The 14,266-nt window shown below is 28.5% G+C and overlaps 1 protein-coding gene across 2 annotated transcripts; it reads left to right on the forward strand.

The window, feature by feature from the left end:
- The first annotated feature begins 8,335 nt into the window (after positions 1–8,335).
- LOC113378069 (motile sperm domain-containing protein 1-like) lies at positions 8,336–14,044 on the forward strand. 2 transcript variants are annotated; one of them, XM_026618579.1, is made up of 5 exons: positions 8,336–8,529; positions 8,589–8,720; positions 9,809–9,972; positions 10,039–10,187; positions 13,638–14,043. In XM_026618579.1, exons 2-5 carry the CDS (start codon positions 8,591–8,593, stop codon positions 13,822–13,824), a joined length of 630 nt encoding a protein of 209 aa, XP_026474364.1. In that variant the 5' UTR covers positions 8,336–8,529; positions 8,589–8,590; the 3' UTR covers positions 13,825–14,043. The 2 variants fall into 2 exon arrangements, with proteins under 2 accessions (XP_026474364.1, XP_026474366.1); XM_026618581.1 differs by having other exon boundaries at positions 8,336–8,720; positions 13,638–14,044.
- Positions 14,045–14,266: the final 222 nt, after the last annotated feature.

Below are 14,266 nucleotides of genomic sequence, written 5' to 3' on the forward strand. Positions count from 1 at the left end.
TATCAGGTTGCTCTAAATGCGGTTTAGAACCTGAAACCTTGTCATTGCAAGACCAGAGCCGCCACGATATTTCATTTCGTTCATAATAAAAATTGGTTTGATATTTATTTAAAAATATATCATTTTATACAAAAAAAAAATTAGACATATATAAATCTAAATTTTGATAAATCAAATAGAATCTAAAACATTTGTTGTTTTCGAGATATTTTGAATCCATTAAGTACGCCGAGTATTATAAGTAAATAGTTCACGGTTTATTGTCCAAGAAATCAAATTCTTCTTATAATATTATTTCCAACGATTTGCGCAAAAAATACGATGCTTATACGCGTAGAACGACTAATAGATGTAGCATGAATCCCATTTAACTTTCATTTAAATTTTAGCGATTAGTTAAATAATTTTAGAGTACAAGATCCGTTTGCTTCACAACATTTATGTTTACTAGGAAGTTGATTATACTACATATTTGTTATAGACAAAATGCAAATTCACAAACGATCAACATTCTAATTTAATCCCAAATTATGCTAATTCATGTAATGACTTAATTAAAACATCGCGAACAAAAAAGTTACCCCTGGGCTAAACCTGATGCAATTGCTGGTGAAATGATTTTTGGAGATTTCAAAGTTAGACAAGACCAATGAGACACATCAAGGCTTTAGGTAACAGAAGCAATACTAAAACTTATCTGATCTCTTTGTGTCGATATAAAGATTAGAACAATATAAATTTCGAGATCATTAATTTCACAATGCGCTTTAAAAATGTTTTATTGCGCTTATGTTAATGTCAGCGAGCATAATTAAACTGTTACGTCGTTTTCTATTGAACTTGATAATACATATTCGACATATGGCTAATAAGTGTAACACATTGTCATTGAGTAACGAACAATTGAAAGGTGGATAAGTAGGCGGCCTCAAAATTATTACTAACATTATTTAAGAGTTATAGTTTAAATTATCTAATGCTATCGACACAAATAAAGAACATTCTACTTTTACTGTACATTAAATATTGCAAGCCCAATTGTTGTCCGTTACGCATGTTATATATATATATATATATATATATATATATATATATATATATATATATATATAAGAGATGGGCTTATCATATCCGAAGCCGGATCGGTTAGAATTTGACTTTGCTTCAGAGAGGAGTTGTATCCACTTAACCCTCCATCGGTCGGCGTGGTCTGGCTAGACTTTTTTCGACTTCAATTTAAAAAAATAATACTTCTAGTAATCTCATCGCCTTGAAATTTCTTGACTTATCCTAAAATTTCATTAGCTGTCGATCAATTAAAAACTCAGGACGAAAAAATGTACAGAAGGATAATTATAAGGACATTAACTTTTTTATACTTCGAACAGTCGGAGTGGTCTGTCTAGACCACCCATACATTTTGTATGAAATATGCGCTTTTTGATATATGTAAACCAGTATTTTGTTTTTTTTTTCTGGTATTTTCTATTCAAACTGCATTTTATATATTCTTTGGTATGTGTTGTAACATGAATGTTAGTATTTTCACGTCGAGAGTTCCTTGAAAATCTACCAAACTTATTAGTCATCGCAAACATTGAAAATCGGATGAGTAATGCGCACATTATCAACAATTTTTCTATCCGTACTGCGTTCGAAAATTTTTTTGGCAAACCTGTAGTGAAATTATATTTTCAACTTGAATTTTACAGCCCATTTCAAAGGCGACGCATTTCATTTCGTTTTCATTTGAATTTCACATTCATTTCGAAGGAGCCCAAAAAGAATGAATATTGTTTTTCATTGATATAAAACAGAAAAATAAAAATAATAAAAAATCAACAATTTTTTCATATTCTTTGATTTTTTTATATAATATAATATAATATATAATTTTTTTTTATAAGCAAGATCAACACATGCAAAAGACGGTAAGAAAAAGAAAAATTCAAAACTATAAATATTTATTACTAATAACCGTTAATATATAAGACACCAAAAACTCATTTACCCCATATAAATGCATGTGAAATGAATGGTGGTCCAGCCAGACCACTCCGACCGTTCGAAGGTGAATAAATATCCGACCGACGGAGGGTTAACAACTCCACAACTCCGACAACTTTGAAACATAATACTTGACACAAACGTGTTCTCTAGTGTGTTGTTAACATAACAAAGTATTTATTAAGAATTTGGAAATAGTTCACTACAAATAGTTCAAACATTTTTGTTTATTTTATTATAATAGTTACTATTTTATGCATTTCAATATGCATACAAATCTCAAACTGACAAAAAACTTGGGAATAAAAATCAATTTTGTAATTATTTTTGAAGAGAAAATATAGAATTTTTTTTGAATATGTTTATTTTTACATGAAAATAATGGAGTGAACCTTATATATGAAATAAGAAATCTTTGTGTATAATATTTTTCACAAAATAATAATACCTCAAATTCTTTTAATATATCCTTTTCGAGAATTAATTATACATCATGTAGTTTGACTAGCATACTATTACTTCTACACAATTATAAAATCATAATTGTGTAAAAGTTATAATATAATACTCAATATTTTTTAGCTGGTTGTATACCATAGAAAGAGCTCATTTACGGTCAAATATTATCGTATACAGGATATAGAATACAAAATAGCATTATCTGAAACTGGCTATGAGACGAGAAAAAGACCACTTCTTTCGACCCAAATCTATGTATTAGTAAAAAATCTGTGCACATGTTAACAGATTTAGTACCAGTTTAGGGAAGTCGGATATGACAAATCCTGTGAGACAACTCCACTCGGATTCACACCGAGGGAGAAGTCGTATCGGAGTGATAACTCCGGAGTGAGTTACCCATCTCTAATATATTTATATATATATATATATATATATATATATATATATATATACTAGCTGTACCCGTTTACGCTTCGCCGTATTCTACTTTCAATTAAAAATTTAGTTTAGCTGTCCACGAATTTACCTCCTTACCAATTTACCTTACAATCAATCTACCATTTTACCTTGCAATCAATTTACCTGTTTACCAGTGTACCTGCCATCTTGTTCTACATGTCTATTAATTTACCTGTCAACCTGTTTATCTGTCTACATATTCATCTATTTACCAGTTTAGCATTGTATATATCAAAGTTACTTGACTACCAGTTTACCCATCTATCAATTAACCCGTTTACCTGTTTATCTATCTACATATGGATTTAATTACCTGTTTAACTATTTACCTGTTTACCTGTTAACCTGTCAGCCAGTTTACGTTAATAAAATAATTAATAAGTTTACCATTATAAGTTTACCTTAATAAAAATTATTTAAAAATAAGACATTGGATCTGTTTGCTCTCTGGCCATCCTATTTTACCTTGTCTACGGGGTAAAAAGAACCAGGTGACAAACAGCAAAAGAAACTCATTTCTACAATGATGAATTAACTGAAAGTTTTACTGAACATAGTCAGATAGTTGCTTGTTTGATGTGTTATTTGTTGTGATATAATTGGTTTGGTTTTCACAATATAATTGCTCCCACTCAAATCGGACCTTTGTGTCCCGCCCTATTCGATAATATTTGGTAGTACTGAATGATTACAATTAATGTGAAATATTAATTATACATCAAAGCTTAATGATAATTAATATTTCACATTAATTATAATCAATGTAAAACATATTTTCCTTTCTACTATTATTTAAATTTGCATGTTTATATGAATTATATATTTCATCTCCATATTACTTTTTCTTTCATAATTGACGATGTGTAATATTTAGGTTATCAAAACACGCTTACGCACTTGATTAAATATACGCACATAAATTTCATAATAATATCCTCATAATAAAACACATCCATCCACAATTGAACAATATAACTTTCAAAAACCCGTATATTCGGCTAACTAATAAGTTGGAAATTTCAATGAAATACTGTCCGCATTGTGCTAATTTCTATGTATGTATGAATATTTTCAGAGTTTGAAATAAAAAAATGAAATCATTTACGAGTTAGAATATTGTGGCGCAGTGGCTCCGGGTTCAAATTTGCGGCTCGGGCAACCTGATATCACGCAATATCGATCTTCATTTTTACTTGAAAATAGATCAATATATGTTGCTAATTGAATGTATCCATTTTTGGCATTGCATCAATAAAACTAGTTGGTATTGGTATTTTGCCTTGAGGCAAGTTACATGAACTTCCCGAAATGAATAAATAATCGATTTAATTAATGAAAAATAAATTAACTTATGAGCAATTAAAAGTATTCCAAGTGGATTTATTACACATAACGAACACGTTAACTCGGAGTATTTTCTAGAAGCACATTTTCAAAAATCAACAATTTTTATAATTGAACCAGTTTCCGCAGGACTTTATGTTCATTAAGACCAAGTACTCTATTGTTATACCAAGTAAGTCGTGTATTTTTAATTTTAACAAACGTCAAAAAACTACTCATTTTCTCAAACTTTGGTGAATTTTTAAAATTAAACTACTTGTCATAAGGCCGTAATATTTCAGTAAGTTCTACAAGATCATGATATATATCAGCAAAAGAAGTTCCATAAAAATCGGTTTAAATTTCTTTTTCAACAATTAATTACAAGAAAACGGTTCGGTAGATTTTCCCCTAAAACTAATCAGTATCATTCTCAACTAATATCTTTCGAAAAGTTTTTGATTTTTTAAAATCGATTCGGTAGTATGAGCTTAAATGTGGACGAAAAGTTTACCACTTTTTTCCAAATTAAAAAGAAACGGCTTGGCAGATCGTCGCACCAAACTGAAGAACGATAGTCCCCATTAAGATACATCAAATGGCTTTCAAATTTCAGAAATCCGTTCAGGCGTTTTTGAGAAAACAGCGATCAAAAATCTAATTTTGACAAATGCCAAAAAAACGATACTAATTTTTGCAATCTTTGACGAATTTTTAAAATTAAACGACTTGTCGTAGGGCCGTAATATTTTAGTATGATCTATAAGACTATGGTATCTACCGTCAATAAAATAATAATAAAAATCGTCTAAAAAAAATTTTAAGCACGTTATTACATGAAAACGACCCGTCATATCTCTACCAAAAACTAATCAGCACGATTCCCAACCAATATCTTTCAAACGGTTTTTGAATTTTCAAAATCGATTCAGAATTGCGAGCTAAAACGTGGACGAAAAATTTGTCACTTTTCTGCTAGTTTTAAGGAAACGGCTTGGCCGATCGTTGCACAAACAATAATCCTCATCAAGGTACATCGAATGGCTTTTAAATTTTTAAAATCGGTCCAGCCGCTTTTGAGAAAACGTCGATTTACAGCAAAAAATCTGTTCGCACATACACACACACAAACTTTTTCCAAATTTGGTCTCATTCGATTCAGAATAGCTTGAAACGTCGAGAAAACATAAAATTAGCAAATCGGATTTTTTGATGAGAACATAAACTTCTCCTTCGGGAAGTTAATGAAGGAAATCTTCACTGTTTAGCAAAGGCGCAACCAATGAGTTGCTCATTAATTAAAAATATATCTCACAGATAAGATACTCATTCTCGACATTACATTAATAACATAAAGTAAATATTAACTGTTAATAAAAGGACAACCAGTGAGTTGCCTTCTAATAAAAAAAAAATATGTTGGTGCCCAGATAGTAGCGGACAAGAAAATTTGCTTTTAAAAAATACTCCGAGTTAATGTGTTCGTTCGTTCGTTATCAATGATGTGTAATAAATCCACTCGGAATACTTTTAATTACTCACAAATTAATTTATTTTTTTATTGATTAAGTCGATTATTTACACATTTCAGGAAGTTCATGTATCTTGCCTCAAGGCAAAATACCATTACCAACTAGTTTGTGTATATTTTGCATCTTTTATTTAGGAAAAATTGTATTTAGGAAATATAAATCATATAGTATATTAGTGTATTTTAAAACGAATATTAAGTTTTAAGATATAAAATTGAACTAGAAATAATTTATTACACACATACAAATATATAAAAATAATATATAAATAAATATATTTATGTAACGCATACACAAATATCAAATTATTTAAAATATAAATGTACAAATATAGTGCTTTACTAAATGTTTTACATGGAATTGTTCAATATACAGAATTTGTTATAAGACGCGCGCTGCGAACACTCGAGCAGTGCTCTGACTGCTCTACTCGCCTTTGCAATTGAGAGACGGCTTACGCATGACTTACGCGGCTGTTCTATGAGCGCGAGCGTGTACTTGCTCAGGTTTTTTCAACTTTTCAATAGACTTCCACATGGACTAAAACTAAATTTTGCATAGCATAAGAAAAACGAATAGCCATTCTAACGATTAAAAATTAGTCCAAACAGCCGCACTACCCGAAAATTTGAAACAAAAAATTATTTTCACTTTTTCATAGACTAATAAATAATTACTTAACAATATTTGTTAATGATAATATAGTCCACAGCGATGTGAATAGTATTGCGTTATTTGTTTGTCGATATCTTTTACAGTACAAAAAACGACTTTGAAAAAAGGGCCACTTTCACATATTTTCAATGATATCTCGGCCAAATGATGAGCTACGGACTTGAAATTTGGTATTTTGAATTTTCTCGAAAATACCTATAAAAATTTCAAAAATGCTTGCTTCAAAATCATTTATATCACTATCAGACCCATCATCACGAAACACGATCAGACCCTTTCCGTCGAGATTTTTTTTTAAATTTTTTTTTGTGTGATGAATTTTTGTATGTTTGTGGCCGTGGCCGTTTTTGCTGGCGGTTGCCATGTTGTTTGGTGCATCGTTTGCTTGCTTGTGGCCGTTTTGTATGGCGGTTGCCATGTTTGTTTAGTGCATTGTTTGCTTGCGCGGCCGTGGCCTAGTGTGTATGGCGGTTGTCATATTGTTTGCTGGTGCTCCCTGTCTGCTGCCGTGGTGCTTATAATTGTCTCACTGTCCAGGGTGTTCGATGTCAGAGTCTCCATTGTAAGTACTAGAACGTGCTGTATTTTTGGGTCACTTGTAAATTATGCACATGTTTTACTTCCTTCTCACTTTTGGCGTTTGTTTCTTTTTATTCACTTTAGGGGTCACCAATTATAGAACATGTGCTTCTATATCAAATGTATTTTAATAACTTCCCGAAGGAGAAGTTTGTTTTCATAAAAAAATCCGATTTGCTAATTTTATGTTTTCTCGACGTTTCAAGCCATTCTGAATCGAATGAGACCTAATTTGAAAAAGTATGTGTGTGTGTGAACAGATTTTTTGCCGTAAATCGACGTTTTCTCAAAAACGCCTGAACCGATTTCAGAAATTTAAAAGCCATTTGATGTATGAGGACTATCGTTCGTCAGTTTTGTGCGACGATCTGCCAAGCCGTTTTTTTGTAATTTGTAAAAAAGTGGTAAACCTTTCGTCCATATTTAAGCTCATACTACCGAATCGATTTTAAAAAATCAAAAACTGTTCGAAAGATATTAGTTGGGAAGGATACTGATTAGTTTTAGGTGAAAATCTACCGAGCCATTTTCTTGTAATTAACTGTTGAAAAAGAAATTTATGCCGATTTTTATGGAACTTTCTAAAATTCATCAAAGTTTGAAAAAATGAGTAGTTTTTGACGTTTGTTAAAGTTAAAATTAGACGATTTACTTGGTATAACAATAGAGTACTTGATCTTAATGAACATACTAAATCATTAAAGTCCTACGGAAACTGGTTCAATTATAAAAATTGTTTATTTTTGAAAATTTGTTTTTAGAAAATACTCCGAGTTAACGTGTTCGTTATGTGTAATACATCCACTCGGAATACTTTTAATCACTTATAAGTTAATTTATTTTTTATTAATTAAATCGATTATTTATACATTTCGGGAAGTTCGTGTAACTTGTCTCAAGGCAAAATACCAATACCAACTAGTTTATAATGAAATAGTAACAACACTATGTTATAAAATGTACATCTCGGCGGACTATTGTAAATTCATTAAATTTACTAAATGTCCTTTACTGGACAGTTGTAAATAAAAGAGTTAATAAAAAAAATAAATAAAATGTACATAATTTTTGAGTATTGAAAATGAAAGGGAAAAGTATTGTAATTTATGATAGAGTAACTTAACTTATAACTCATATTTATCTAAGCTGCACTTTGGTCCTCGCGCAGTGCTGCCAACATGATGAGCCAAAGATAATGTTTAACTGTCAAATTGATGTGCGTTGTGGGTTGCCAGGTCGCTACAGTCTTAAGCGCATTAGACGTCAGATTTGACATTTCATATTTTGGAGCTGTCATGGCTATCTGTCAAATCGTTTGTCATGCTGACAATTTTATAACAAATTTTAATTAAGAAAATTATTTATTTATTTATTTATTTAGCTAAAATTCTATATTCAAATATGTGAATACGTGATTGTGAAGATACATTACAAATTTTTACTTTTTAGTTTTTTATAATAATATATTGAGCATGTTCATAACAAGGAAAAAGTAAATTGATAGTTTCCGTTTGCATTGTTTTCTGCAGTTAATCGTATTTAATATTCTAGTAATGGAAGAAAATGCAAGAGTACCAGTTTTTGTGTTTCCAACAGCTTTAACATTTTATACCAAAAGTAGACAAACTCACAAACAAATTTTATCTCTCTATAACCCATATGAAGTGCCAGTGGAATTTATAGGTAAAAACATATTTTAATTTATATTATTGCAATGTACAACTATCACCATATGCTCTTGTATTCTATGTGTAGTATTATTTAATATTAAACTAGCTGTAAGTGGAATTCTGTCTTAAGGCAATTAGGGCATCGTGCCATAAGGCAAATTGCTGGAACTTCCCGTACCAAAAATTATTATTTTTTTAAAAACGATTAACATTTTTTTGGGAAAAAAAAATTTATATGAAAAAAAATCTTTTTTTTTGAAAAAAAATTTTTTTTTTGGATACAAAAAATTTTTTTGAAAAAAATGTTTTCTTTATTTTGACATATTTTGGAAATTCTGAACTTTTTTTCAAAGCAATCGCACTGCTTGAACTGCTTAGAGACGAAATGTCAAAGCGCGCATGTGCCGCGCCGCCGTCTAACGCATAAGCATTGGTACGGAACCCATAAAAATGTAAAAAAAAAATATACTTATTGTCAAAATCTCTATAAAATATCTGATAATTTGATGTGCATATGTCTAATGATAATTTTTAACCGCCGAACGGCATTATTTTTTACTTTTTTCATTAGATCTCCGAAACCGCTAGACCTACCTCCATGAAAATTTGATCAATTCTACATCTTGTCAATACAAGTAAAATGTTTTTTAAATTATTCAAATCGGACGCTCCGTTCTCTTAAAAACGGAGGTACCGTTCTTGTCACTTTTTGCCCCGTATCTTCGGAACGGCTAGACCTGCCTTTGCCAAAAACTAATCAGCACGTCTCCTTATCAATACGAATCGAATGTTTTTTGAATTATTCAAATCGGTTGATCCGTGTTCCCGAAATCGTCGACGAAAATTTGTATCCGCACATACATACACACACATACATACATACATACATACATACATACATACATACACACACACACACACACACATACATCCATTTTTTCTAAGGTATGCCAAAATGTTCAGAAGGTTTTGAAACGTCGAGAAATGCAAAAATTTTCATTTTCGATTTTTTTGCGATTACTATAACTTACCCTACGGGAAGTTAATTATATGTATTCAAATAAATTTGTAAACAATTTAATCATGTTTTTACATTTGCAGTAAAAAGCACAGCTCCTACGAAATACACTGTTATAGATCCAGAAGGAAGTATTGCTCCACAATCTATTGTGGATATTACTGTGCGCCATTTATGTCCCAATGCTGGTAATAGCTTTGCAAAAGACAGATTTCGTGTGCTGATGAGAGATAAATTAACTAAAAAAGTAATATACCTCAATTATTGTTATCAGACTGTGAACAGATTAATCAAAATTAAAATTTAATTGCAGGTTTTAGGTAAGCGTGATCTTAGGGTAGAACTTGTGAACGGTTTTGAAGAAGAACAGAGTGTATTAGGAGAATCTCATAAAAACTTAGCATATCTTACTCAAAACAATGCTCCAGAAATACCACTAGAAATTTCTCAACATCAGCACATGTATGTTTAAATTTTTATTTCATGAAAATAGATTTTTTTTTTGAGTGAGTATGTTTAAATATTTTCATATAAATGATACAAAAAAATATATTTTTATATTTAAAACAAAAAATATATATATGAGTTTGTTCTGAGTTTGTCTATAAGTGAACGAACAAATCATACATTTTCTCTGTTATGTTTATAACAATGAAAATGTATGAAAAATGTATAAAATGTATTTGTTCGATCACTTATAGACTCAGAACAAACTCGTATATATATTTTCTGTTTTAAATATAAAAATATATTTTTTTGTATTATTACAAGTATTTACTTGTAATTTTTCTTGTTTTGTTATATACTGAATTACTGCATTAATCAACCTTAAAATATCAAGCTTATTAGTATTTTTGGCTCAGAATGATGGAGAGGACTTGAAGGCTCTTAACATTTAGATTTTAAACAAACTTTTATATAATATTTTTTACTCGTTTATTGATTTTATGCTTTACCATTCGAACTGAACCCATAAATCAGATCGTTAATATATATGTATATATACACCTAAGTCTGTTTTTACACAGTCCTTTTGCACACGGTTTTGATATAACACGGTTTGAAAATTGAATATTTTTAATTTTTTTACACGATTTTATTCCATTTAGCACGATTTGAAATTTTATGTACTTAAATTTTTTTTTTGTCAAATTTAATGTTCATATCACAAAAAAGTATTTATGAAAGAAAAAAGTCTGAAACCATCGATAGTATCGATAGTTTGCAAACATTAGCTTAAAGATTTAAGTGAATTTCCCTTTAGCGGGTACAAACAATTTTTACTGGTCAAAGCAAATGTGAATAGCACTTATTTTAGGGAAATTCCCTAAAAATTCTTGTTTTTCACTAATTTTAATAGATTTTAGAGATTAGAAACAAATCACCCATTTTTGTATAAGATCAATGTATTTTTTTACACGTTTTTTTTTTACACGGCTTTTTCTGGAACCAATCTACCGTGTAAAAACAGACTTAGGTGTATATATATCTATATATATATATATATATATATATATATATATATATATATATTAACAAAGTCTAATAATCTGGCATAACATCAATAGAAAACATGAATTTCTTTCAAAAATTTATTTTAAATCCATACGTTTTGGCTATAATCCTAGCCTTCATTCAGTGAAAACTAAAAATAAAATTAAAAACTAAAACAATTGAATTGGAGTGAAAAAAAAATAAAATAAAATAGTAAATAGTACTTACAATTTGTTAATCTTAGTGTTAAATTGGAAAATTTTAATAATCCATGGTATCAGGATATGGTAATGCACTACACTATGTATTATAAACATTAACTTGAAATTATATCAGTTACACCATCTTCAATCAGTCTACGAATAACACACTATCCATTTGTGATTTTTTAAAATTAGTATTTTGTGAAAATATTGTGTAATTTCAAGTTAATGTTCATAATACATAGTGTAGTGCATTACCATATCCTGATACCATGGATTATTAAAATTTTCCAATTTAACACTAAGATTAACAAATTGTTAGTACTATTTACTATTTTTTTTTTTCACTCCAATTCAATTGTTTTAGTTTTTAATTTTATTTTTAGTTTCCACTGAATGAAGGCTAGGATTATAGCCAAAACGTATGGATTTAAAATAAATTTTTGAAAAAAATTCATGTTTTTTATTGATGTTATGCTTGTTTACTAGACTTTGTTAATACATATGTCAACATCAAATTCAGAATCATACAATATATATATATATATATATATATATATATATATATATATTATATGGTAGAGTCTTGGATTTCTAAGTATTTTGTAGAATCCAAAAAGTAATAAAAAAACATTTTTTTTTAAAAAACGATTTCTTTATTTACTGTTGACGTTTTGGAACTAGGTACGTTCTATATTCAGGACATCTGTCAAGAAACATGATCTTGATAAGATTTAAGCAAACAATAGGTTTAAGAAAAGTATAAGATGATGGATTCTTTAAATTAATAAAATTGTTGAAAAAATAATGTACAGAAATATAACAATATAATCAAAATGAAAATTATAAAAATAAATGAGTGGATTAACAACATGCACACACTTTTCAAGTGGCAAGTGTTCAAAAATCCTTGAATGCAATAATCAGTCTGTTACAAATAGTCGTGTCATGACATTGAGAGAATAATACTTTTTGTCTTAAATAACAAACTCAAAAAAGACATAATTTAAAGAAATTTTGATTAAAAAATTTATCTGAACAGAAATTTATATTTTAATTTTTTTTTTTTGATGAAATATTTTTTAGTGAAAAGGTGTTAGTGTATATTCAATCATACAGGCAATTATGTTCTTTTTTCACTAACCTTTTCTTGAAACTTTCTAAAACTCTCCAATTTTTAACATTTTGAATATTTTTATTATATAATCCACTCATTTATTTTTATCATTTTCATTTTGATTATATTTTAATATTTCTTTCTGACATTATTTTTTCAACTATTTTATTAATTTAAAAAATTATCTTATACTTTTCTTAAACATACTGTTTGCTTAATTCTTATCAAGATCATGTTTCTTGACAGATGTCCTGAAGATGAAACGTACCTAGTTCCGAAACGTCGACAGTAAATAAATAAAAAAATGTTTTTTTTAAAAAAAAAGTTTTTTTTTAATTTCTTTTTTGGATTCTTTGTTCGAAGCTCTACATATATATATATATATATATATATATATATATATATTGTAGTGTATATGTGTGTCTATTGATTAAATAAAATAATGTATAGCAGGTATCCATCCAGATAATGAAATAAAAAAAACTAAAATATGTTTCTTAAAATAATTTCAATAGATTCATATGACTCAAATCCCAATTTGACTATTCCTCAGTGCAACAAAACTACAAAAAATGACATAAGAAAAATATGTAAATTTATCTTAAAATAAGTAAAAACTGGAGTTGAAAAATTACACATTAGTGAAGCTAACATAAAAATATTTAGTCTAAGAATGAAATGAAATAAGATACAAGATTATACTACACAAGTTATCAAGACACAAACACAAATAAAAACATGATCAATGAAAATATTATTTCACAACAACCATGTTTTGAATAAGTAATTCGAAAAAGAAATAAGCTAAAATAATATTTTCAATAATGCCTCAGATTTTTCTTATGTCATTTTTTTTTAGTAAGAGCGAAATTCACACTCGAAGCATATGGATGTACTAAAATTATTTTAAGAAACATATTTTAGTTTTCTTTCTATTTCATTATCTGGATGGATGCCTGTTTAAAATTATTTTATTTAATCAACATATTTATCTATAAATATTTGATTTTAATCTGTTTGTATTTTAATACTACACTGCACACACATATTTAAATAAAAATATAACATTGTCTACTTTCAATGTAATTATTACTTCAGACCAAAGCAGCCGAGTTGGCTAGTGGCATGCATTGGCCTCTTATGCATATTTGGCTTATTTCTTCCAACTGATGTCAGTTCTGAAACAGTCAATTTTTTTCTACCTGCTGTAAAGCTAAGTGTTAGTATAAAACTCATCCTCTCATTTGTGCTGGGTATGATAACAATGACAGTACTGAGGCCCTAATGAAGAAGGCTTGCCATTTAAGAAATGTATAGTTTATTCTTGTGTATATATTTTAATTATTTTACATATTGTGTATTTAGCACATATATATTTATAAAATACTGTATATATATAATGTAGGGAAGTTATATAGAAATCATGTGCTTAAATAGTTTTTTTATATTTATATTAATAGAAATCTTTTTAGCCATTTTTTACTATTTTGTATACAATGTTCTTCTAAAAATAATATTTATTGACCAAATTATGGCGTATATTCAATTTTAATTGTACAATTATATAAAAATAAATTATTTAATGACATTTCTGTTTCAAATGATTGTTATTAGAAAACTTGGAAGCTTATTTTTAAAAAGCAAAATTACTAAATTTATAGTTAATCTTTTTTTATAGTTATTTATATTGTTATATAATATCTTGAAGTGCTAATCAGTATTGACGA

This window comes from Ctenocephalides felis, unplaced genomic scaffold (assembly GCF_003426905.1).
Source record: "Ctenocephalides felis isolate EL2017-DRISC unplaced genomic scaffold, ASM342690v1 CF-g0.4_SCAFFOLD_01886, whole genome shotgun sequence".
NCBI classification, from domain to species: domain Eukaryota; kingdom Metazoa; phylum Arthropoda; class Insecta; order Siphonaptera; family Pulicidae; genus Ctenocephalides; species Ctenocephalides felis.

Coding starts and splice junctions, on each gene's coding strand:
- LOC113378069 (XM_026618581.1), top strand. CDS start 8,591: ATGGAAGAAAATGCAAGAGTACCAGTTTTTGTGTTTCCAACAGCTTTA. Junction 8,721..9,808: donor AGTGCCAGTGGAATTTATAG/GTAAAAACATAT, acceptor TTACATTTGCAG/TAAAAAGCACAGCTCCTACG. Junction 9,973..10,038: donor GAGATAAATTAACTAAAAAA/GTAATATACCTC, acceptor ATTTAATTGCAG/GTTTTAGGTAAGCGTGATCT.